At 40.7% G+C, this 23,239-nt stretch overlaps 1 protein-coding gene and 1 long non-coding RNA gene across 2 annotated transcripts in view; one reads left to right on the forward strand and one right to left on the reverse strand.

The window, feature by feature from the left end:
- Positions 1-3,292: 3,292 nt before the first annotated feature.
- On the reverse strand, positions 3,293-12,187 carry LOC143342654 (uncharacterized). The gene is made up of 2 exons (XM_076766765.1): positions 10,984-12,187; positions 3,293-3,684 (listed from the first exon to the last, which is right to left on the reverse strand). Exons 1-2 carry the CDS (start codon positions 12,185-12,187, stop codon positions 3,425-3,427), a joined length of 1,464 nt encoding a protein of 487 aa, XP_076622880.1. The 3' UTR covers positions 3,293-3,424.
- A 10,194-nt stretch (positions 12,188-22,381) lies between these two features.
- The window catches only part of LOC143342535 (uncharacterized), a 41,646-nt gene continuing 40,788 nt past the window's right edge, over positions 22,382-23,239 (forward strand). Inside the window, exon 1 of the long non-coding RNA XR_013079818.1 lies at positions 22,382-22,541. This is a non-coding gene — a long non-coding RNA (uncharacterized LOC143342535). The remainder of the gene's footprint in view (positions 22,542-23,239) is intronic.

Here is a 23,239-nt window from a genome sequence, read left to right on the forward strand (position 1 = left end):
ATGAGTTTCTGTTTTAGAAAAACATCGTGGGATTGACGAAGACACCAAGAAGAAAATATTTCCTCGTATTTCTTCGTTTTATGTCGGTTATATTTGTTGTATATGAGTTTCTTTTTTAGAAAAACGTCGTGGGATTGACGAAGACACCAAGAAGAAAATATAGTTCCTCGTATTTCTTCGTTTCTACAAATTGCGTTAGAATATAAGTACAAATTTATATAGATTATAAGATAAAGAAGTGTTCCCCGGTGTCCTATTAAATATTACCGAAGCGTGTGTGCACATTTAAGTATGAATGATTACTATTAAGGTACATATTGGTATTCTAATATGCAAGGTCCGTATGTGCAGTTGTGCACATTCCAATTTTGTTTCTAAAAAACATGTGGTGGACTAGCTCACATGTATCAACATTTTGTTAGGTTTTCGATCTCTTCATCAGAGTTTGTACGTGCAGTTGCACATTCCAATTTCATTTCCAGAAAACATGTGGTGGACTATCTCACATGTATTGACATTTTGTTAGGTTTTTCATCTCTTGATTGAGTAGTTCTTTTAAGAACTCACTCATTTCTAACTTTCCTGTAGCTTCTCTCTTAGATAGGTATTCGAATTCCTCGCCAAAGGTAGGGTGGTTGGGGCGAGGCTAGGGTGGGTCTCCTTACGCAGCAACCTCCGCGCGGTGAGACCTGGGGATTATTATTTACTATGCAATTAATATAATTATTAATTACATAGCAAATAATATGAGCTAATGGCTGCGTTCTTCTTATAGTTTCACATACCTTCTTCGTCTCGGTTTGCGGTCTGATAACACCGATTTCGAGTCGCAAATACATTTTTACCGAGTTATTTTTTAAATAAACGATACATTACAATTCAAAATAAAAAAATAGAGGATTTGCGGCGTATTTATCAATGAGGTACATTCTTACGTATTTTAATAATCTTGATATCTTTAAATGATCTTAATCGATTGGTGCTCAATTCTGGACTGTACAGCTTTCATTTCGTTAAAAAATACTAAAATCTCTGTAATTTCAATTTCTGTCTCACTTGCACTTGCGTTTATTTCTAAATCTGTTGGTAACGTTGCGAGTGACACGAAAATGGTAATTGGGGCTCTAGAGCCCCAGAAAAATGGGACGAAAAAATACATTGTGTGAAAGGTCTACTCGTATACCTCGTCTGTGGTGATAGGTCTACTTGTATACCTCGTCTGTGGTAGAAGTATGGTTTCAAGTTAAAAAATCTACATCGAGATAGATGTCGCAATGAATGCATAATGTATTCATAGAGGGCAGCAAAAGTTGCCATGATCGTTACATTTTCTGCAGTATCGGTGAATAGTATATTCTTCTGGTTTTTAAGATAATAGATATGCTAGAAAATGTACTTATAACTTTCGTGGATAAGATGTACGATCTATCTCGAGAAATATCGCAGAAACGCTGTACTCATCGAAGCACAACCAGAAGACAGCGGATAGCCTGTCAGCGGCATCATTGAGTGACTCCTCTTGCACCTCGTGCATATTCGTCCTCCAGTTTACGTGCATTCCAGACGACCTCGGACGAGCAGTGGCTCTTTTCGTACCAATTTAGTATCGGGATCGCGTGTTGTCAATAAAAATCGATCAAGAAACCGGCTTTCACGGGACAAAAAATACTTAGCCATTTCCCGCCATTTTTTGGCGCCCAAATAATGTCGATGTCGATTTTACCAATATAAAGAGATGTAAGGTTAGGAAATTTTACACTCGAGTATTTAATTGTATATAACAGATTAACAAAAAACAGTATTATTTTACGAATAATAAGTAAAATATTAAAATAGTTCATTTTTCACTTTTAAGGACGTTTACCTGTGACCTTGTAAAATGGCGCCAAAAAGTACATACGTGGCTGGTATAAAAACGCTACTACATCCGTTTAGCTGCCTTACAGGTATTTTATTGAAAAATTTTTTAAATAATCATTAAACATTTGAAAATTTTTAAATACGATATTTGTAATTTCTAATATACGAATCCACTACGTCATTGTACGTGACGATAGGTGACGCCTTCGTCGGGAAGAAAAATCTTAATGGGTAATTAATGTCTGTGATGAATCTGTTTCGCGCAAGCCGACACCACATGCGATTCGCTATCGCGCGCAGTGTTTTGTAATTTATTACATAAGCAATCGCGTCTCTCGATTCTCTGGGTCGAATAGGATCGTGGAAAAGCACTATGGGTACTTGTACGATTTATAATGATTCGTTCTCTTACTTGTGGTCGACGTGACTGCGCAGAGGTGCAACACATGATTTATAGGAACGTTCACAAAAGGTGCCGCGGGACTATTTGAACACATGACCGAAAGAACGTCCGAGGGAACTCCATATTGCTCAAATAAGTGTATCCTTGCTGGCCGAAAGGAAACTCCGTGTTCGTCATTTTTATGGCAGGGACAGGCAACAAGCTGTTCCAATAGAAATCTGTCGCACCGTTGACGACCGTATTATCTTCATTATAACCAAAAAAGGAGCCAGGCTTTCTGGCTCCTAATTCTGTGAAAAAAAGTAGCGGAATCTTTGGAGTTCAGACTTTTTTTATTTCCCTTTTTTCCCCTCAGGAAAGATGAAAAATCTTGAAAAAAAGACCCAAGTTTCCGAGGTCGTAAACGTTGTTCTATGGATCTTCTTAACGTTACGGGATTTTTAAGTACGAAATCACTGGAGTTACTGGCTCCTGCATAATCCTTTGAAAGAGCCACTGGATTCTCTGGACTGTAGCAAACAGCTTTCTTGAGACCTCGCGTTATTATTGATGTTAAGGAAGAAGAGAGTCGACGCGATCAAAGCAACAAACACCATTATTTTTATAGCAAAGAACGTTTTAATACTACAGAATCTGGTTCGCGGCGGACTTAAATTAATAATAACATTTATTGATATTTATAAATATAAATAGGAGGTCGGCGAGCGCGGTTATCGAAGCGGCGCACAATGGGGCATTTCCATATCAAACGCGGTTAAAAAACAAAAACTGAACCGTATTGCATACATTTGAAAATATAAAATAAAAATGGAACTTATTCGATAAGCTGTAACGCAATTCAAACGCGTATCTTGATCACATAATTCCATAATAAACTTTTTCTCCCGTTTGGTATGCAATTGCCCCGCTGTTCGACTGGCTAAAGGATAGTTCCTCGCGACTTGTACAATTGTGATACGCTTCGATCCTTAAACGCGCGACGTGGTTTCCGTTTCTTTACAACTTATACACACAAACGTAGTCTGTCGAATAATAGAGATCCATTTCGTGACAGAGTTCCTCGCACTCGTTTCTCTTTTCTTTTCTTTTTTCTCGAAAGTTCGCTTCGACACTTAGCTTTACAATAGTACGTTGTTCCAGTTCGTTCTGCTCGTCACGTTCTCACATACTGTACTTGATCTGATCGTAATACATCGTCGACGACGGCGCCGTCGTCGTCGTGTGATGAATGTTCGAGGAAACCGCGCCTGGTATGTTCGATATGCTCAAACCACCGATGTTGCTCAGGTTCAGCGAGCCTAGGGACCCTAACGAGCTCAGGGTGACGGATCCAGCAGGATGGCCGAAGTAGGATGGCTTACGGTCTATCAGCCCACCACCGGAGCTGTTCGAGTTCGAGTTCGAGCACGGCATCTTTATTCCTGAAACAGAAAAATTAATTATTCTTTATTCGAGCCCCCGTTCTTTCGATGGGATGGCCTTGATAGACTTGTATAGCTTGCTTGTGTTTCAGAATCGAGCAAACCATGAGCGCTGGCACGACCAGGAACTTAGCAAAGGGATGCAAATTAGAAATTTATCAGAGAAGATAGAGGAAAGTTTATTTCAACATGGTGATTGCCACTAGGAATGTCTTCAACGTTGATCGAGTTACTTGTTACGGGTCACCTTGTATAACGGGTCTGTGGGTATCGCGAAAACGTCGAATCACGAGGACACGGACAAGAGATCTCCAAGTACTGGTCGAAGTAGCAAGTTTTAGCAAAGGGATGCAAATTAGAAATTTATTAGAGAAGATAGAGGAAAGTTTATTTTAACATGGTGATTGCCACTAGGAATGTCTTCAACGTTGGTCGAGTTACTTGTTACGGGTCACCTTGTATAAAGGGTCTGTGCGTATCGCGAAAACGTCGAACCACGTATCCTGAGGACACGGACAAGAGATCTTCAAGAACTGGTCGAAGTAGCAAGTTTTAGCAAAGGGATGCAAATTAGAAATTTATTAGAGAAGATAGAGGAAAGTTTATTTTAACATGGTGATTGCCACTAGGAATGTCTTCAACGTTGGTCGAGTTACTTGTTACGGGTCACCTTGTATAAAGGGTCTGTGCGTATCGCGAAAACGTCGAACCACGTATCCTGAGGACATGGACAAGAGATCTCCAAGTACTGGTCGAAGTAGCGAGTCCTTAGACGAGTTTTTCAGAAATTTCACTCGACTTAGACCACACATGATGCAACCGAGAAAGAGAGAAGTAAATGCAGGAGATCTCACGATACCAAATCAGTCCTTCTATAGGTACGATAAATCTGAACCTCCAGCAGCTCTCAAGTAGTTCTTCCTCGAGTGTGCACTTCACTTGTGTCTCGACGCCGTCTGTGTCTCGCTGAATCCATTTCTTCCTTGTTCGTTGCTGGCCGAATTGCTCAACGTCGCCAAGGATAGGAAATATCGTTCGAATGCAAAAATCATTTTAGCATTCCACGATATGGTTTAAGTAACTTCTGTTATATCTGTGTTTTTAACGTAGAAATAAACAGGGCTCTGTAGTTGTTCGCCTAAAGAAGGAATTCGAAATAGATACATTGTCATTTGCTAAAAATAGAGAACACAATTATCAGATTATTAATAATGTCAGCCCACACCTGGGAAAAATTTTAATGGGGGATTCTAGAGGCCAAAATAAGACGAAAATCAAGAATACCAATTTGTTGATGGAGGCTTCGTTAAAAAGTTATTAACGATTAAATTCAAAAATTTCAAATCGTTCTGGAAAAATTATTTTCGGTTGCGGGAGTCAATTACAACCATTTTTGGTGAATACACATATCTCCGAAATCCAATCCACTTTCGAGAAAAAAAATCGGATAGGTGCCTAAATTTTTCGGCGAAAACAAAATTTTCCAAATCGTTCTAAAAAAATTATTTTCGGTTTCGGGGGTCAATTTCAATCATTTTTGGTCATTAGACGTATCCCTGAATTCCTATCCCTTTTCGAGAAAAAAATTTGAGAAGGTGTGAAATTTTTCGACAAAATTAAAAAATTTCAAATCGTTCAAAAAAAATTATTTTCGTTTGCAGAGGTCAATTACAATAATTTTTAATGAATAGACCTACCCCCGAAATCCTACCCACTTGCTAGAAAAAAATTCAGTACGGGCGGAACTTTAAACGTTAATAACTTTTTAACGAAATCTCCATCAACAAATTAGTATTCTTGATTTTCATCTTATTTTGGCCTCTAGATTCCCCCATTAAAATTTTTCCCAGGAGTGGCTGAACGTCCTGTATATTGGTCGATGACTAGGGTAGCGTCGAGGTTAGTGGAACAAATTTTTAGTGAAAACTGATCTGTACCACGCAACACGAGAAAATGCAAAAAAATACTAAAAATATCATGTTAACAGTTGTGGCACGTTTGAAGAATCTTGACGTGATTAACAGATACGATGTTTAGCTTTCCTATCATTCGAGCGAGACAAATTTAATCGAACGAGTTTCAACTTGTGATTCACTGCTAAAAAGAAATGGAAACAAACCATTTTTTTTTTAATGCTCGGTTACGGTCGATGAGAAATGGATAGCTCACAAATCAGTGGCGGATTAACCTTCGACGGGGTCCTAAATAATAACATTTTTCATCGTGAAAATGTAAAAATAATCGACGCTCAATGAGTTATGCAACGGTAGATATTAAAATGTAACATTTCATACTGCATATTTTATAGCATTAGAATATTTAGGAAGTTCGATAGTTTATTGCAAAGGTTGGTTCTACGGCTCGGGTGTGTTATTAGCCGCGGTTAATTTTTTTGCAGGATTCAGATTTCAGGGTATAGTCGAGGAGAAAAATTTGAAGATGTCGGTGGGTTAAAAGCGATCCGTTCTCGATGGCGATCGGAATTCGGTTTAATCCCAGGTCGAAGGCAAGTGTAACGACGGCCTTAAAACGGCGTCGTGTGCGGTCTGAATGGCAGTGCTGTCAGTCAAAATCTCCCCAGCCGCCTCTTCCGCCCCCTCCTCGGGGAACGAATATCCCCGTTGCTTCCTGGCCGTCGAAGCGACGCGCTCGCCGCGAATTTTCATCTTTTTTTATTTCGACCGTTGTGCACGAGGTTCGTGGCACGAAACACATCGTTGAAAACGGCGGCAGTAAAAGAGCAGAGAAGCGATCCCCCGAGCGAGCATCGCGAGGCGGCGCGCCAACAACGATGCCATAGTCGCGTAGCAGAGAGATCGCGGGGCTCCAGAAATACATCACCGAGACCTGTGTAGAAAAAGGGAAAGAGGACAACCCGGGGCCTACCGTGGCGTCTGCAGATTGATCTCGTTTACACTTTACTGACTGAACGTAGAGAAGAGGAGGCGGTGAAATGGCGGAGGGGCAACGGGGGGGCAGGAGCGGCGGAAGGGCGCGTGGGTGGCACGTTTATACCCCTTGTCGATTTCACGGTGTATCGACGCCGGAGAACGGATCGTACTTGTGACGGGAGTGCGCGTACGAGAACGATCTGTTGATCGACTCGATCCGAAACAGTGGACAAAATGTAATTGAAATTACGATTACAATTTGAAGTACAGGGTGTTCGGCCACCCTTGGGAAAAATTTTAATGGGGGATTCTAGAGGCCAAAATAAGACGAAAATCAAGAATACCAATTTGTTGATGGTGGCTTCATTAAGAAGTTATTAACGTTTGAAGTTCCGTCAATACTGAATTTTTTTCTCGAAAGTGGGTAAGATTTCGGGAGTATGTCTACTCACCGAAAATGATTATAATTGACCTCCGCAACCGAAAATAATTTTTCCAGAACGATTTGAAACTTTTCAATTTCGCCGAAAAATTAAGGCACCTACCCCCTGTCGATTTTTCTTAAAAATTCGTTTTTTATTTTTAATAATTTTGTTTGACGTCCTACAGAAAAGTTGTTTAATATTTTTTTGTAGGTACCTATGGACTCTACTTCCGAAAAAAGTTTCATTGAAATATATTCACTATTACAGGAGTTATGGTTGTTTGAAAATTGAACCATTTTTATGAGGTTTTTCTACATTACGGGGCCAAGAAACAACCTTTCCAATATTTTAATAATTGTTACATATTCTACACTAAAATACGCGGCGTTTGGCTTTTTGAACATTAAAGTCGTCCAATCCGTTCAGAAGTTATGGTGTTTTAAAGTTTACGGGAAGCATTTTTGGCCTGAAATTATATTTTCGGTAAGGAATTTTTTTCTTGAAAATGGTTACGATTTCGAGGGTATGTCTATCGACCAAAAATTATTTTAATTGGTCCCTGCAATCAAAAATAATTTTTTTAGAACGATTTAAAGTTTTTTAATTTTGTTGAAAAATTTCACACCTTCTCGAATTTTTTTCTCCAAACTGGGTAGGATTTCCGGGGTATAGCTATTCATAAAAAATGATTATAATCGACCCTTGCAACCGAAAATAATTTTTTTAGAATGATTTGAAAAGTTTCTTTTTCGCCGAGAAATTTCACCACCTACCCGAATTTTTTTCTCGAAGGAGGATAGAATTTCGGGGATATGTGTATTCATAAAATATGATTGTAATTGACCCTCGTAACCAAAAATAATTTTTTCAAAACGATTTGAAATTTTTGAATTTAATCGTTAATAACTTTTTAACGAAGCCTCCATCAACAAATTGGTGTTCTTGATTTTCGTCTTATTTTGGCCTCTAGAATGTCCCATTAAAATTTTTCCCAGGGTTTGCCGAACACCCTGTATATGTACGGAGCCAATAACTTCCAACTGAACGTAACCAAATGTTTGTAATAACAGTTAGATGTACACGGTATAAAAAACTCCTTTGAGAAAGCTATTTTAAGGGGCCACATTGTGGAATAGAGAACAACATTTGTCAGAGGCGTTTCAATTATAAGTAGCAACAGTCCATTTTATATTTCTGTTGAATTATTAGTATCATATTTTCTTGATCTCTAGTGGTTTCCTTGTTTGATTATTGTGATGTGGTTTATGGTCCCTGATTTTCATCTCTTTCATCCTCTCCTGTTTAAATTCTCAATCTGCCATCACGTACCAATGATGCACCTGTTACCAAATTTTAAGCCATTCAATTCTGTGTTTGTCCAGTATACTGTCTCTCGGTCAAATTAACACATTACCGACGGGAAACGAGTATTCTCGTTTTACGACAAATGTGTGTTTTTCTAGTAATTCCTCCGTTAATACAAGAAAAAGATTCTATTATCCACGTATAACTTCTGAAAATTTTAATAAACTGTATTAATTACAAAAACACTTATCATATTTTTAGTATACACATGTTGAAGGATTACTATGTTATTAAAATCATCCTATAGTAAAGTTTTAATAAAAATGCCCCGTCGTTAATGTGTTAAGATTTTTGAGGTTCTTTTGATAAGAAATTAAGGCACAATTATAATTTTATCCTTAATGAACTTAATATGTAAACAGTGAAAACTCGTAGGAAATTGGCCGATGCTATCTTTCTATGTCATTTCACATGTAATACGAGACTCGTTCACCTAGTATAAGACACTAGTATAAGATCGTTATAAGAATCCGAATACTAACGTTTAGCTGATTATTAGTTCGTTATCGAGTAGTCAATCCTCACCAATCATAACATTCCTCAAGATTGCGGATCCACATACTGAAATTGGTTCCGCGGAGAGGTTTAATAAACGAACGTCTAGTGTTTGAGGTGGGCTCGGTCGATGTACTTAGATTAAAGAACATCTTGTTTACTCCACTTGTAAACGTTTACGCGATAAGCGATTCGAGACCACGCTTGGTAGCACGCGACCACTGGTAACCGATACAAAAAAAAAAAAAGAAGAAAAAAAGACGAAACGTGTATTTTCGTTCGTCCCGATCATTTGTTTATCGCGCGACTGAACGTAATACGTTGTTATATACAGTTACGGAATCGGTTCATTCATAAATGAAACCACGGAATGCCTTGGGGTTAAAACAGAGGGCCATAAACGTTTCTAACACCGAGCCATACTTTCATACTCTAAAACTTATTATCTGTCTTCGCAAAAAATAGTTTCATCGTCTATTGCTTAGGAGTACCACAATATGTATTGATACCTTCGTATAGAAAATAGGAAAATAGATTCTAAGACTCGTTATTTATTTATATCGTCGTTAAAATTGATACTGAACAAATACAGTGTAATTAGAAATTTCTGTGAACTTTTCTGGTATGTTCTAAGGTGTTCACAATGCTCTAATTGAGAGACAATATGGCGTCGTTGTTCCCCTTTCAACAGATACGTCGGTACAAATTGTTCAAGTCGATGGAAACCGTTTTCGCGAGCGTTTCGTTGCAGTCAAAAGCAGACGTTTAACGAGCGGTTTAATTGAGCGTTTAACCACGGGTCTCCACGGGTCTCCACGCCAAATTAATCCGACGGGAAACAAGTACGAGACTCGGTGTCGCGCCGCGTTACACGTGTTCGGTTACCAGTTTACGAATTATGACTTCTCCCATGGGCGTGACAGACTGTCACCCCTCGACTAATAGGTCCTGTCAACTCCGGTGATTTCGTGTCTGTTCGTTCCGCGGGAAGAGTACTCTCGCTCCTATTATTAAACAGAAGTAATCTTTGGATGCACTGGTCCAACATGGTGTCGTTTGGCGCCGTTCGCTTCCGCCTTTCGTACAAAATTAAACGTTGAACGTTAACAACAATAGAATATCGATAAAAAAAAATGTATAATTTACAATATAGGTTTGGAGCTATCTTTTAAATTCGATTAGTCTACTCCGAATTAGGTATTTGTGGAACTAGTCAAATGTCTATTTCTTCTAACAATTATTATAGTGGTTCGAATTATAAACCACAGTGAAATAAAAAACTCATTTCCTAGGTAGGAAAAATACTTTCAATATTTTTTTTTTGAAAATAGAATCGAGTTTCCAAAATTCCGATCCACCGTAGAATCGCGTGAATGTAAAACTTGTCGAGACACTTTGTGAACGAGTGTAGACGACAGTTTGGCTTCACGGAGCCCGGCGCCTCCACGGTCGTAAACTGTCTACGATTTTCCAGATGGCCCTACCCGACTGTCATGAATTGTCATTGTTCCCTCGACTCCAGGATCTCCGTGAATCTGTATACGATTCCTTCTAGTTATCGAGCATGAATCCCAAGAATTTTCGTATTCGCTAATCGTTGGATATCTCGTAAATAAAAAGAATAAATGGACGGCTCTGATATAAGGGATACTATTCTTTCAAGATAAATGTAACTATAATATTAACACGTTGAAGCATACCTGTTACCATATATGGGTGACGTGAGTGTCAACGTGTTAAGGTCATCCAAGGCCAAATTTTAGTAAATACTTCCACTATACTCAACGTTGAGATTCAAAGACGCGTCCTTGACATTGGATGCACGCATTCCCTCCTTCCTGGAATGCTCATGCTAATGTTTTAAGGACGCGTGCTCGTTGTTTACAAACATCGGTATCATGTTTACAAGCTACGTGTGTGATTCCGGAAGATGCTTATTAAACTTCGATACGACGGGCTAAAATATTGTTTATGACGAGAAAAATTCGTTTTTCAAGAATCCCAACGCCTGGTCGCTGCATTCTAAATTAACTTCGGTGTTTCGTTACCAACGGGAGGGTAAACAATAAATAAGACAATTTCCGTTCGACGTGTCCCCAAATCAGAAGGTAAAATATGCTCACCAGTGTCCGTTACAGGTGTCTGGCAACTGCTGTGCGGCGAACTAACGTTTCCTACGGGGCTACTGTTGCCGGTCTGTTCGGGGATCCCCTGCATGGAAACGTTCGCGTTGGCGCCGGTATTGTTGACCCCTGGTAGACCGTAACCCACGTAATAGTCCTGTCCAGGTGTCTGCGCGGCGGGCGTCGAGTTCGACTGGCACTTGTAGCTCATCATACCCTCGTTGTCCTTGTAAACCGTTTCCGGATGATGTTGCTGATGATCCTTGACGGAGAAGCCCTCGGTGGGCCTGTAGGTCAGCTGATCTTGGCTCCTGGCCGAGTAACCGGGCTCGCTCTTGAACGCGACGATCTCCCCGTTACGATACACCGACGGTTCACCGGTCTTGTACGTCACCTCCGTGGTCTTGTACGTCACCTCCGCGATGGGCGGCGTCTTGTACGTGGCCTCCGGGTAGGCCCAGTCCGCGGACACGGCGGCCCCGGGGCCGTACATCGCGTACTCCTGGTAATTCTGGTACTGGTTCTGGTATCCGTTCGCGTACTCCATGCCACCGGGCGCCAGATTCTCATAACCAGCCGTCTGGACACTGACAGGGCCGCTGCCAGAGAAATATTGAGGATACTGGGGCTTGAGGGGCTGGCATTTGCGACGAAAGCCCCGGGGACGTCGACGGAAACTGCCCTCCTCGAACATGTACTCCGTGGACGGGTCGATCGTCCAGTAGTGACCCTTGCCGGGTCTCCCCAGACCCTTCGGCAGCTTGATGAAGCATTCGTTCAAGCTCAGATTGTGGCGCACGGAGTTCTTCCAGCCCTGGTAAGCGCCCCGGAAGAACGGGAAACGCTGCTGCAGGAACGAGTATATCTCCGAGAGGGTCAGCCTCTTCCCGGGGCTCGACTGTATCGCCATCACGATCAGAGCTATGTACGAGTACGGCGGTTTCTCCTGTCGTCGCGCGCCAGGCTTCCTCGGCATTTCCGTGCTCGTCGGGTTGCACATCAACGAGTCCAGGCTCTGATCCTGGCCCAGGTTGCTGGCGATCGACAGGCCCGATCGGGGCACGATGGCGGCCGAGTTCGGATGCCCGACGGCGGACTGGTCCTGCAGGTGCAGGCTGGCGTCCGACTCGTTCTTCATCGCGATCCTCGTGTTGTCCACGGCGGTGCCGCGCGGTATCGACGGTACGATCACTGTCTGGTCCATGGAGCACGCGACCCTGTCACGCGGCGACGAACATCCCCACGATCCTCGATCGACGGTCTATCGGTGCACGATGTCTCTTAACGCAACTCCTGTCCATCGATTTCGTTCACTCGCATACGACGGTCTGGCGCGCGGTGTTTACTGTTTACGCGTGCCCCAGCCAGGGCGGACGTTTCGCGGCGGCCACCGCGCAACGTGGAAGAGGGTGGGTTTTCCTTATTTACTACGACCGTAAATTGTTTGCACTGGCGGCGCGAGACACGGTGGGGTGAAATTATTTGGATTCGCTACGCGGTCGGACGTCGCGTCGATGCGCCTCGCTAAGTGTTTTCGGATGACTGGACCTCGGTACGAACTCCGGACCCGTTGGAAGCGTCGCGCGTCCCGATGACGCCGACGCACGCCGTCGCGTCGCGACCCTGCCGCGTCCCTGGTGGGCGTAACCGTCGAGGGGGCAGAGTCGCGACCTCCCGTTGGCCCTGGCGCGATCAACGCCACCGAACCTCGCGCTCCCGGCCAATGGCAACCGTCCTCCACCCACGCCGTCACGCCTGACGACGTTAAGCTCTGCATACGAGCCAGGGTGTTCGAGCGACGAAAAAGATTGCATAATTTCCACGGTTTTCATTGTTATCGCGGATCCTTGGCGATGATTATGGGGACCGGTGCTACGTCGAGTTGCTACCAGTGTTGGCAACGGCGTGGATGCAGTCAACAGGTTCTGTTCGAGTCAGGAGATAGAAGAATGCGGCTGATCTTTCGATTTTTTTTCTCTTCGAATTTCGCGACTCGTTCCTTCCTGAAGTTAATGTTGGAGTGTCTCTGAAAGCATTGCGAATTTTAGTTGGTGATTTAACACTAGAACTAGAGACGACTAACAAAATTAATAAAAATAATCTCGATTCGAATCCCACAGTGACATTTTGTTATTTTGTTCTGTAACTTTTCTCGATACGGATGGACTATTGAAGGTCCGTGCCCTTTGTTCGTTGAATTCTGGAGCAGCCAATGTCATCAGGAGATTTATGCAGTGACCATAGTTGTTAAAACACAGTTGAACGTAGGTTTACGAGTTCATCGAACTCTGTGTTTCTTGTTTAGATCGATAAATACTAGACTAGAAGATTCTGTTTTCTTCCTGTATAGATGCACTTCCGTTTTCGACTCCAATAATGAAATATCGAACTGGTTTCAGTAATTTCCACTATTATAGGAATTTTAATTCTCACTACGTATTATAAATGTATAAAATTTGCTTCCTTTGATTTTTTGTGTATTCTGTTACTATTATAGAATTTTTAAATCCGTGTGTCGTCAGATATTTTACTAATTGTACCCTATTTAACTGTATTATTCTGCATTCCCTAAGTAATGAGCATACTTCTTCGCGGTGTCTGCGAAAGCGATTACTCGAGAACAACATTGCAGTAAATTTGAACTTGCCAGGCAAACGGGCACGAAAAAGCTCCAAGAAGCGATTGGTCCACCTGTTGGCCAACGAGAATGTTAGACCAACGCTCCGCCCGAGTATAGAACCGCCCCTCTATCTTTCTTTCACTCTTCTCTCGGGATGACTGCATCATCGATTTTCCTGATATTAGCGGTAATTTTCTCGAAACTTCACCCATAATATCGGTTTTCGTCATAAACGAAGCGTCATTCCTAATCTTTCGTGCATCGAACATGGGATATCGAACCGGCTCCATTATTCTCTGACGTTTCTGCCAGCTTATTCGATCCGCCAACATTAATTATAATTGCTAATATTATCGATATTTCATTAAACATCCTCCACATTAAAAATTACTCGCATTGTTCTATTAAAATGTACGTGATCGACTATAGCAATCTGTTATTTGAAACTTTGATAGACTCAGTATCTTCACTGTATTATTAAGAAGTGACTGGTTTAATTATCGATGATTATTTTTACATTAATTTTATAATTCACAGTTTTGTAACGAGTTGATTACTCCTGTTCAATCGACCGGTCCTTTGGCGAACGTTTTACCCTTTATCTAAAGGCTAATACGTTGACCACCAAATGGCAAACGAACTTCCCAGGCCATGTGGTTCGTCGTGTGTCTCGTTTCTTCGTAATTGGCCCTGCTGTTTTTATTCTGTCTTATTCGTTTCTCTGGTCCGTTTTATCCCACTTGGTCTGTGTATCGCAGGAGTTCTGATCAGATTCAGATACATAATTTTGTACTGTATTATGTAGTACTATGAACCTAAAATAATTACAAGAAATACTGTCATTCGCTGTATTGTATATAAAAGAGTAGAGAAACATCATTCTAACTATGTATTATTTTGTGAAGAATGTCAAGTCCAAATCTTAAATACTATTGGTTAATATTTGTATTCTAAATTTCCAGAATTTAGGTTCAGCGTAGCTTTTGAGGTACAGATATTTTGCACACGTTTTGTATATGTTTTAGTTATCAGTATAAGATAAAAAGTCTGCTAATGGCAAACGTACGACCTTATTTTTGTAGTTAAGAGCTTCGTGAAGTATTTTATCGCGCGATTACCTATCATCGTGATTAAGTCGTAACGAACCGTCCATCAATCGGCTCGTTGATCGCGATCAATGGGACTGCAATGTTTATTTAACAAAGCACGTGACAATGTATCGAGTATCCAGGCCAGCCAGGACGCAGTTTAGCGCTTATCAAGAGCGCAGACCCTACGTGATCTTCTTAATTAGGTTCCACGAAAGCCTTGATTTACACCCCGACGTTTCTGGCTCGGTGACATCGGCGACAGAATTCTGATAAATTCGATCAATGTACAATACCCGTTTATATTCCCTTTCATTCGATACTTATTGTCTGTATTCGTTCGAAATACGTTTATAGATTCACTGAATATTTATTATTTTAACAAGATAAACTCTCTAGTGAAAGAAAGTAAGAAGACGCTTCCTTCGAGTATCAATTTTATACTCGTTTCTAAAATAAATCACACGTCCAAAATTGTTATATAACAGTAATGCGCTACGTATACGTTATTATAAATTGATAAATTCAATTAAAAAAATTTAGAGCAACCAATCTCCCTACTTTTTTGCGGTTCCTTTCTGTCAGCTTCGTGGCTCAGGTTCCGCGAAACACGGAAATCTGGGAACAGAGTACATATCCGCTGAGCAATCATTTAATGTCATCCAGCGGCTGTCCAACGATATCGTGCGCCGTGTGCTCTCTAGACCACGAATTCTCAAGAAGTTTGTTTGCGTTACGGCGAACGATCCGACGAAAGAGAAGCGTCACGGCCATCTTGTCTTTCCCTTCAGGCCGGATCTCTGCAACGAGCGTTCGTGGCTCCGTTAATTCTCAACTATACCTTAATTCCTTCTATTATGTTGCTCCAAACTAAACAATCTCGACCATCAAAAACAGACTCTTCCACTCTGCGAACAAAATATTGGATTAACAAACCTAAAAAAATAGTAGTTGATCCATAAATAGAACTTATATTTCAAATACATTTTCACGAATTTCTTCAGGACTTTATATCATAAAATAAATATCAACCTATAAGAGATAGGAAAATGTAATTGATAAATACTTTTATAAGTCTAATTTAATAACTATTAGATCCTTGTCGGTAGAAGTCCTAAAATTGTAATTACAATATTGACAAAAAAGTCAAGTTTAATATTCTAAATATAATTTGAAGTTTGCTTCAATTATGTGGGTCAATGAAGACCAAATATTTATAGTGGAAAGCTTTTAATAAAATGTTTGTAAACACTAATAATTATCCACTGTGGCTTGGAGATAGAATAGACAGGAAATCGTAAAGTAGCAAGAAAAAGAAACAATTTCTCTTAAGTACCCCAAACCCCAGGTGTTCCAGTTACGAGTTAACCTCTGCAAGGATACTGGTACACTTGTGTACGTTCAATTTTTAAATTGTGTTAAATATTCTAACATAGAAGACGCCACAAACGTCGTATAATTCATTTTTTAAATAACGTAGCACAGTACTGGAAGTAGTAATAAAATGAATTTTGTCTTGGTTTGAATTTCAAGTACTTGGACAGCACTAGTTTGCACTATTCTTATCGAATAGTGAAACGTCGGATCGATCTAATTTTAGGTTCCCCGTTCAGGCACCTTGTCCATTCAGAGAATCTAACTTTCAATGGAGCAAAGAATTAGAAACGATGACTCGAGATTGACGGTCGTCGAGGGTTTTCAAGATCCAGGGACATTTTACTGTTTTGTACGCTACAGAATCCGGACACTTGGCGAGCGAACCTCGTGCCTTAAGGGTTGAAACTGAAGTGCTGGTCCTTTCTTTCTGGGACCACCCTGCGCAGATAGTGGCGCCTGATAGTGTTTACCATTTTACTGCTTCCAAGTTTACCCGTGACGTTTTCTGCGACAGCTCCAAGTGGCTCTTGGAAAGAACTAATCGAGTCATAGACATCCACGACAGGAGAGAAAGTATACCAGTAGAAGAGTAACAGTATTTCATAAATTTTTTTCACCCCTTGGATCTTAAAACGCCTCCTTTCCTGGAGGTCGAGTCCCCCGCTTTGGAAAACGCTGCAACAGAGAGTTAAATTTAATTGTACGTGAATTTCCACATTCTTTAAACGCAGAAAACATTTAAGGAGATTCCACATCAGTTATTAACAATTCTAAAATTAAAAAACGCACGATATTTACTAAGTCATCCTCGTAAGTGCCCATCGAAGGGCGAGATTTATTTTCATTTGGAAAGAAATATTAGCCCTAGCCATTGTTCCTCTCTCCAATAAACAACGCGACTCTATCGCCGAATGGCGGACCGTTCTGGACAGTTTTTTTAAGATAAAACGAGGTACTGGCGACAGAGACCACCCGAAGAAAACCCGTTTCGGTCGCACGTGTTCCCGGTAGGAAAACCGCAGACCGGAACCAGACATTCTCGCTGGCTTCCTCACATGCACGCAACAAACTTTCCGTCCGTTTACATCCGGCGGAGTGGCCATTTCGATCCCGAGCGATTCGCCTTTTCGAGAACAGCAAAAGACTCCAGCTTCAAGATTGCCTTCTGATCTGAAACGCTGGAAAAGGCATTCTTTTTTTTGCTTACAGTAGCAATGATTTTGCTAGGTCCCCAACAATTTTCAATATAGACTTTGATGCTACCTTTGCTCTTGACGATGCTTTAACTTCTTCCTTCTTTTTATTGATAGTGGAAATTAATGGCCTTGAATCATGGAACATCACCAAATACACTTTGCACATAATTTGACGCATATTCTCTGCTCGCGAATTAATTTGCCAACCGGAAACCCGGTTGGAGGCGTTCGATAGTTGCTCGCGGTTCGTCGATTTGGCCGCGAATTTCCGTTTTGTCGTTCCTTGGCGATTCACGCGATCTGGATGCTCGACGAGGTCGAAGTTAGAGCCCCGCTGCTTGTGGAGAACACGTGAGGCCCTGACGGCCACCCAAGCGGCCATCAGACGCGCCGACGATATTCTCTGTTTACACGATACCGTAATTTTATGCCGCTGATCGTGGGTGCACGTTACGAACCCTACGTTCCTGTCGCATCTCCGGCCCTACGTTCGCCGTCAAAATGTATTTATTTTCCGCGTACCTGTTCAGTTCCTGAACGCGGCTCGTCGACTCTTCCGACAGCCCGAAATTTTCTCAGAATCGTCTAAAACGACCAGCATCGAAAGAAGGAAGATCTTTCTGAAAATACCTTCGTTACTATTATTTTAAAAATATGTTACTTCATGTTGGAGCACCAAGGTGGCAACCGTTTGACTTCGAGACACTATAGTATCTAACCACAATTAGTAAACTTGATAAGTGACTCAAAGTACGATTAGAAATGTCTCTTAGAAACATCCCCTCAGTCGCTATTATTTTTTAAACATTTGATTCGCTTAATTACACTAAAGGATTTCTTCCACATTTTATTTTGAAGGACCTTCGAGGTGGAAACAGTTTGGCTACCTTTAAGAAAACGGATATCTTGTCTGTGGTAACAGGCCGCTGTTTTCGTTGGGTCCTAAACTGTATTCTAGGCAAACAATTTCATTTCTACTCTCTTTTGCAGGCCCGCGTACCGCGCGACGACCGCTAGACTGGAAGGGGTAAAATGGAGCAGCATGTGGTTGCCACACTGGTTGTTATGTTTTCAAGTTTCCAAATTTTCTGGCAAGCCAAATTAAAATATTATCCACATGACTTCACCAATTTATTAGAAACTTGAGCGTGGTCTTTATAAGTGGCCATACAGTATTGCTGTATCATCTGCAAACATAGCTGTTATTAGATTCTGCAATGTACAATAAATTATAAAATAGGCCCAAGTATGTTTCCTAGAAGTTGATCAGACACGATTGGAGAGTCAAATTAAAATATTATGTAGACGATTTTGCAAGTTATTGGAAGCTTGACCGTGGTCTTATTCAATATTGCTGTATCATCTGCAAACATAGCTGTTATTAGATTCTGCAATGTACAATAAATTATAAAATAGGCCCAAGTATGTTTCCTAGAAGTTGATCAGACACGATTGGAGAGTCAAATTAAAATATTATGTAGACGATTTTGCAAGTTATTGGAAGCTTGACCGTGGTCTTATTCAATATTGCTGTATCATCTGCAAACATAGCTGTTATTAGATTCTGCAATGTACAATAAATTATAAAATAGGCCCAAGTATGTTTCCTAAAAGTTGATCAGACACGATTGGAGAGTCAAATTAAAATATTATCCAGACGATTTTGCAAGTTATTAGAAACTTGAGCGTGGTCTTTATGAGTGGCTATAAATATTGCTATATCATCTACAAACATAGCTGTTATTAGATTCTGCAATGTACAATAAATTATAAAATAGGCCCAAGTATGTTTCCTAGAAGCCCCGTTGATCAGACACGATTGTAGAGTCAAATTAAAATATTATCCAGCTGATTTTGCAAGTTATTGGAAGCTTGACCGTGGTCTTTATAAGTGGCCAGTATTGTTGTGTCATCTGCAATGTGGAAACTGTCGTCCAGGGCCAAAGAGGCGAGCGTATCACCACCCATGTCGTTTCTTTGCAACGACACGCTCTCTTAGGAGGATCCTTGAACCGTCGCAGACAGTGGGGCGGTCTGTTTTCACCACTTGGGAAAATCGAATCGCCGTGGCTCTCAGGGGTGAAAAGCCTGAAAAATACAACCGCGATCGCGGGGGGGAATCGTCGTATCGATCCGTCCAGAAGATCGTAAATTCACGTCGAACGTTGCTCGTCCTGCCTTTCCTCGAACCCCGCGACTTCCTCTGGATCTCTGCGGTCCATCCTTGGCGTACAGTGTCTGGATAGTGTTTCTTTTGCGTAAGATCAGGCTCGTCCGGCGGAACAGCCCGAAGAGGAAAGGAGAGAGAAAACCGGGCTCTCGAAATAAGACATGTTTATCCGCCGATGCTGCTATTTTCGAAAGAGCGCAAGTCCCTCTCCTGCGCGTAAGTCTCTATCGGAAGCTACCCTTGATTCCCTGCGATACTCCGGGCCGAAAGCTCGGATTTCATACTATCGATATCGAATCACGCGATATTTTGCGCTGTTTTTTCTTTCTTTAATCGCTTCCAGACGCGTCTATAGACGTAGACGATTTATCTGCACAGGGGTGACCTCGATTCTCCTCCTAAAAAAATCTCTTTGCTTTTTCAAGTTCCTCGAAACGATTATTCACCGATGCTTCAGTATTTTTAGTGCATTTTATATTAGGACATGCACTTGTTGGCACTGATACAGTTTAATCCCCTACTTCTGCCAAAAGTGTCGACCTTTCAACATTTTTACTCGATATTATTTTCTAAGTTTCATCATTTTGCCTCAGCTAACTTTTGGCTTTGTTTGAAATCGTCAAAGTGATTTAATATTTAAGGTACATTTATTTGAAGAATTATTCGTTTCAAAACGCTCGACTTTTGGAAGCTTGTATGATTACCGATTGCGATTAATTTAATTAGAGCTTTACAAAGACTCTGGTAATAGATGCTTTCCTGCTGCGTAGAAATTTTTCACTAACTGGTCCGCACCCCCGTGGAGCCCGGTTGTTTACGCAACGTGTGTACCCCACTTAATCCAGTGTTTTAGTGTTTAGATCTCGACTACCGTAGGGGGTTGCTCTGACACGACCTCTCAAAGATTCCGTCCCGAGTCTTTGGACCCTTTTTTCCTCTTGCTCGTCTTTCCTTTCGCTGAGAAAAAAAGATAGAACTACACGGACTCCCGTGTGTCCCATGTAACTCCGAAAGCACAGTAGAATCTCCATTATCCGAGATTAAGAATGTTTTCTATTCAATTATTCGTGGTCATCTTTTAAAAAAAAAAAATATATTAATTACATGTTTTATAAAAACGAATTAACAACGAAAAATTGTATTGAAAAAATAGTAGTAGAGAAGTACTGTTTATAAATTAATAAAACAAAGGTTTCCATCGATTCGCGCCTTTATCTAACAGAATCTGCTTTAGACGAGATTAGGTGGTACACCGATTATCAATATGTGGGGTCTTCGTGTTATTTTTAAAACCGCTAACCGGTTAATGTCTGTAGCCACCTGGTGGTGGGTGCGGAGGAAACCTGAAATATTAAAGCTTATTGCTAGACCACATGTTTACAAAGATTATACTTCGTAAATAATCAACCAAGAAATTATGCTCCTCTTACTATCATAATGTACAATTAATACAAATTTTAAACTAATTTTAGACTGGTAAAGGAAGTGCAACACCTTTGGAATACCAAAATATCTAAAAAAAAAACTACTAACTTTACCTAATTTTTAACGTTGCAAATAATAGAGATAATTAATAAAATTTTCGATTGAATCATCAAAGTAAAAAATGTCAATTTCTAAAAATTTTTTCTATTTTTACTTAGGAAATACTTATTATTTTTCTAATTACTTCGTAGTATCATAATTAATATATTTAAAATTGTTTAAAACAAGTTTAATCTACAGTTCTAATAAGACGCATCACTTCGTAATATCGCGCCATTTTTCGTGAATTAATTCGGTCACGTGATAGGAATCGGAACGATTTATTGTTCCCGCCAATCCCGCCACCGCAATGTTTAGTCGAGTATGGCCGGTACCGGTACTTTGATTCGCGTCGTTTGGAAGCCTGTGAATTAATATTCAGTGATCACGGGCCGCGGGTGGGAACAGATTGGCCGGTTAAATCGGAAACGAACGGAACGGATATCGGGGAATCCGCGGCATAAATTACGTTCGCTCGATACGCCCTCGTCGATCGGCCTCGTTCGGGTTGGAACGAAGAGCGTTACAGCTGCAGCCATCTTGCCGGGCAGAGGTTTAACGGCATCGTTAAAAATTAACGACCGTTTGTTAAAAGACTCGGCCTACCGGAATAGAAACCGGGCATCGTGAACATACTGCGGCCTGCGTTACGAGTCGGTGGTAACTGCGCGCGATTTCTCCGATCACGGAATCCTGGAACACCTGAACGACAAGGAAATCGTAATTGCAATTTTCTCTTACACTCGTAATCGATCGATCGAACGACCACGTGCATTTACGTCCAAACAGTTTAAATATAACGAAAAAATGCCATTTGCGATTAACGATTGTTTATTTTCATAATTCAGTATCAACAATTTCAATTGATATCGACAACCATCGATAGGTTCATACTTACATTTTGTCCAACGCTGTTAATGAGATTTCTTAAAAAGTAACAACCTCTTTCACTAATCTATGACCGACTGTAAAGTTCAAATGGGTTTACGATATGTTAGTTTTGAGAACAACTGATCGCTATACGTACCACGATAGATTTTGTATATTTGCGTATCGTTCATATATCCCACTGTAGTTTTACTTAGCATCATTAGATTTCTAGTAAACGTTTGTTACACAATCGCTTTAAGTGGATCGAAGGTGAGGTTATGAAACAGTAGTTTATACCGTCTCCATAACCTAACCTTCGTTACGTGACAATCGACGTGATTTGCCCGTCGATATAGTCCGTTGATGGTTTTTAGCGAGCGCGATCTTTGCGAGCCGAACGCCATCTTCTAAGAAATTTCTTCAACGAACCGGAAGTTATAAATCTTAACTCTTTCTCCCACCTCCAGTCCTTTTCGTCGCTGGAAATATTGAAGACTGTTTTCTGGCGGGATACTGGCTGGTTCGCGACAGGGGGAAACCGACAATACTTTTCCCGCCCTTTCTGTGTTTACAAGACAGAGTATCGTTACGAGCTTTCGGACGTGAACCATCTGTTTGGACCGTCCAGCAGGAAGATGATACCAAAAAAAGTATCTTTTCTGCGTCACCCTTGCGTCACACCGAGTCAACCCTTGGAAAGATTTCGGAAATTGGTAAGTCGACAAAATCACCAGTAAAACAATTCCACGTATTACATTAAATTGTTATTTTTGTATTAAAAAATATTTGCTACTTTAAGTATCTATATACCATGTACACATAATCCTGTGAAATTTTCGATAGTTCTATACAACTCCATTACTTCTCATGGATAGAACCTTTTTTTATAAAAAGATTTGATTACTCCTTACGAATTTGAGTTTTTATCGATCCAGGTTCTCTGTAATCGATGGTTGATATATATATAAAAGTAGTAATCGGTAAAGCAGAAATTCACTTGCCAGCAGAGTGCTGGTAAAGTCAATTTCGTATGGGGACTGATCTATGGTGGATTACAGAATTCTATTCTATCGACAAGTTACATCGTTAAAGGTTAACATTTCTACCGCCAGAGGTCACAATTTATATCGAAGAAGAAAGCTCGTTTAATCAATAGTGACATAATATCTGAATCAATTTTGTTCCCGTAGGGATTTACTAATGCAACAATAATCATCCAAGATAGTAGGCGAGCTTTACTTCATTTTCGAGCGTGAATCCGTGAATAGAAAACTGTCGAGACACTAATAATCGTCCGAATGGATTGTAAATTCAAGATAAATTAATATTCTTACGCATACATTCGTGAGATCGAAAAGTTACATATCGAAACCATTCATAGAATTACGTGTACTTTGCGTAATACGCGAAC

This window comes from Colletes latitarsis, chromosome 6, assembly GCF_051014445.1.
Source record: "Colletes latitarsis isolate SP2378_abdomen chromosome 6, iyColLati1, whole genome shotgun sequence".
NCBI classification, from domain to species: Eukaryota; Metazoa; Arthropoda; class Insecta; order Hymenoptera; family Colletidae; genus Colletes; species Colletes latitarsis.

Coding starts and splice junctions, on each gene's coding strand:
- LOC143342654 (XM_076766765.1), bottom strand. CDS start 12,187: ATGGACCAGACAGTGATCGTACCGTCGATACCGCGCGGCACCGCCGTG. Junction 3,685..10,983: donor GACACCTGTAACGGACACTG/GTGAGCATATTT, acceptor TTTCTGTTTCAG/GAATAAAGATGCCGTGCTCG.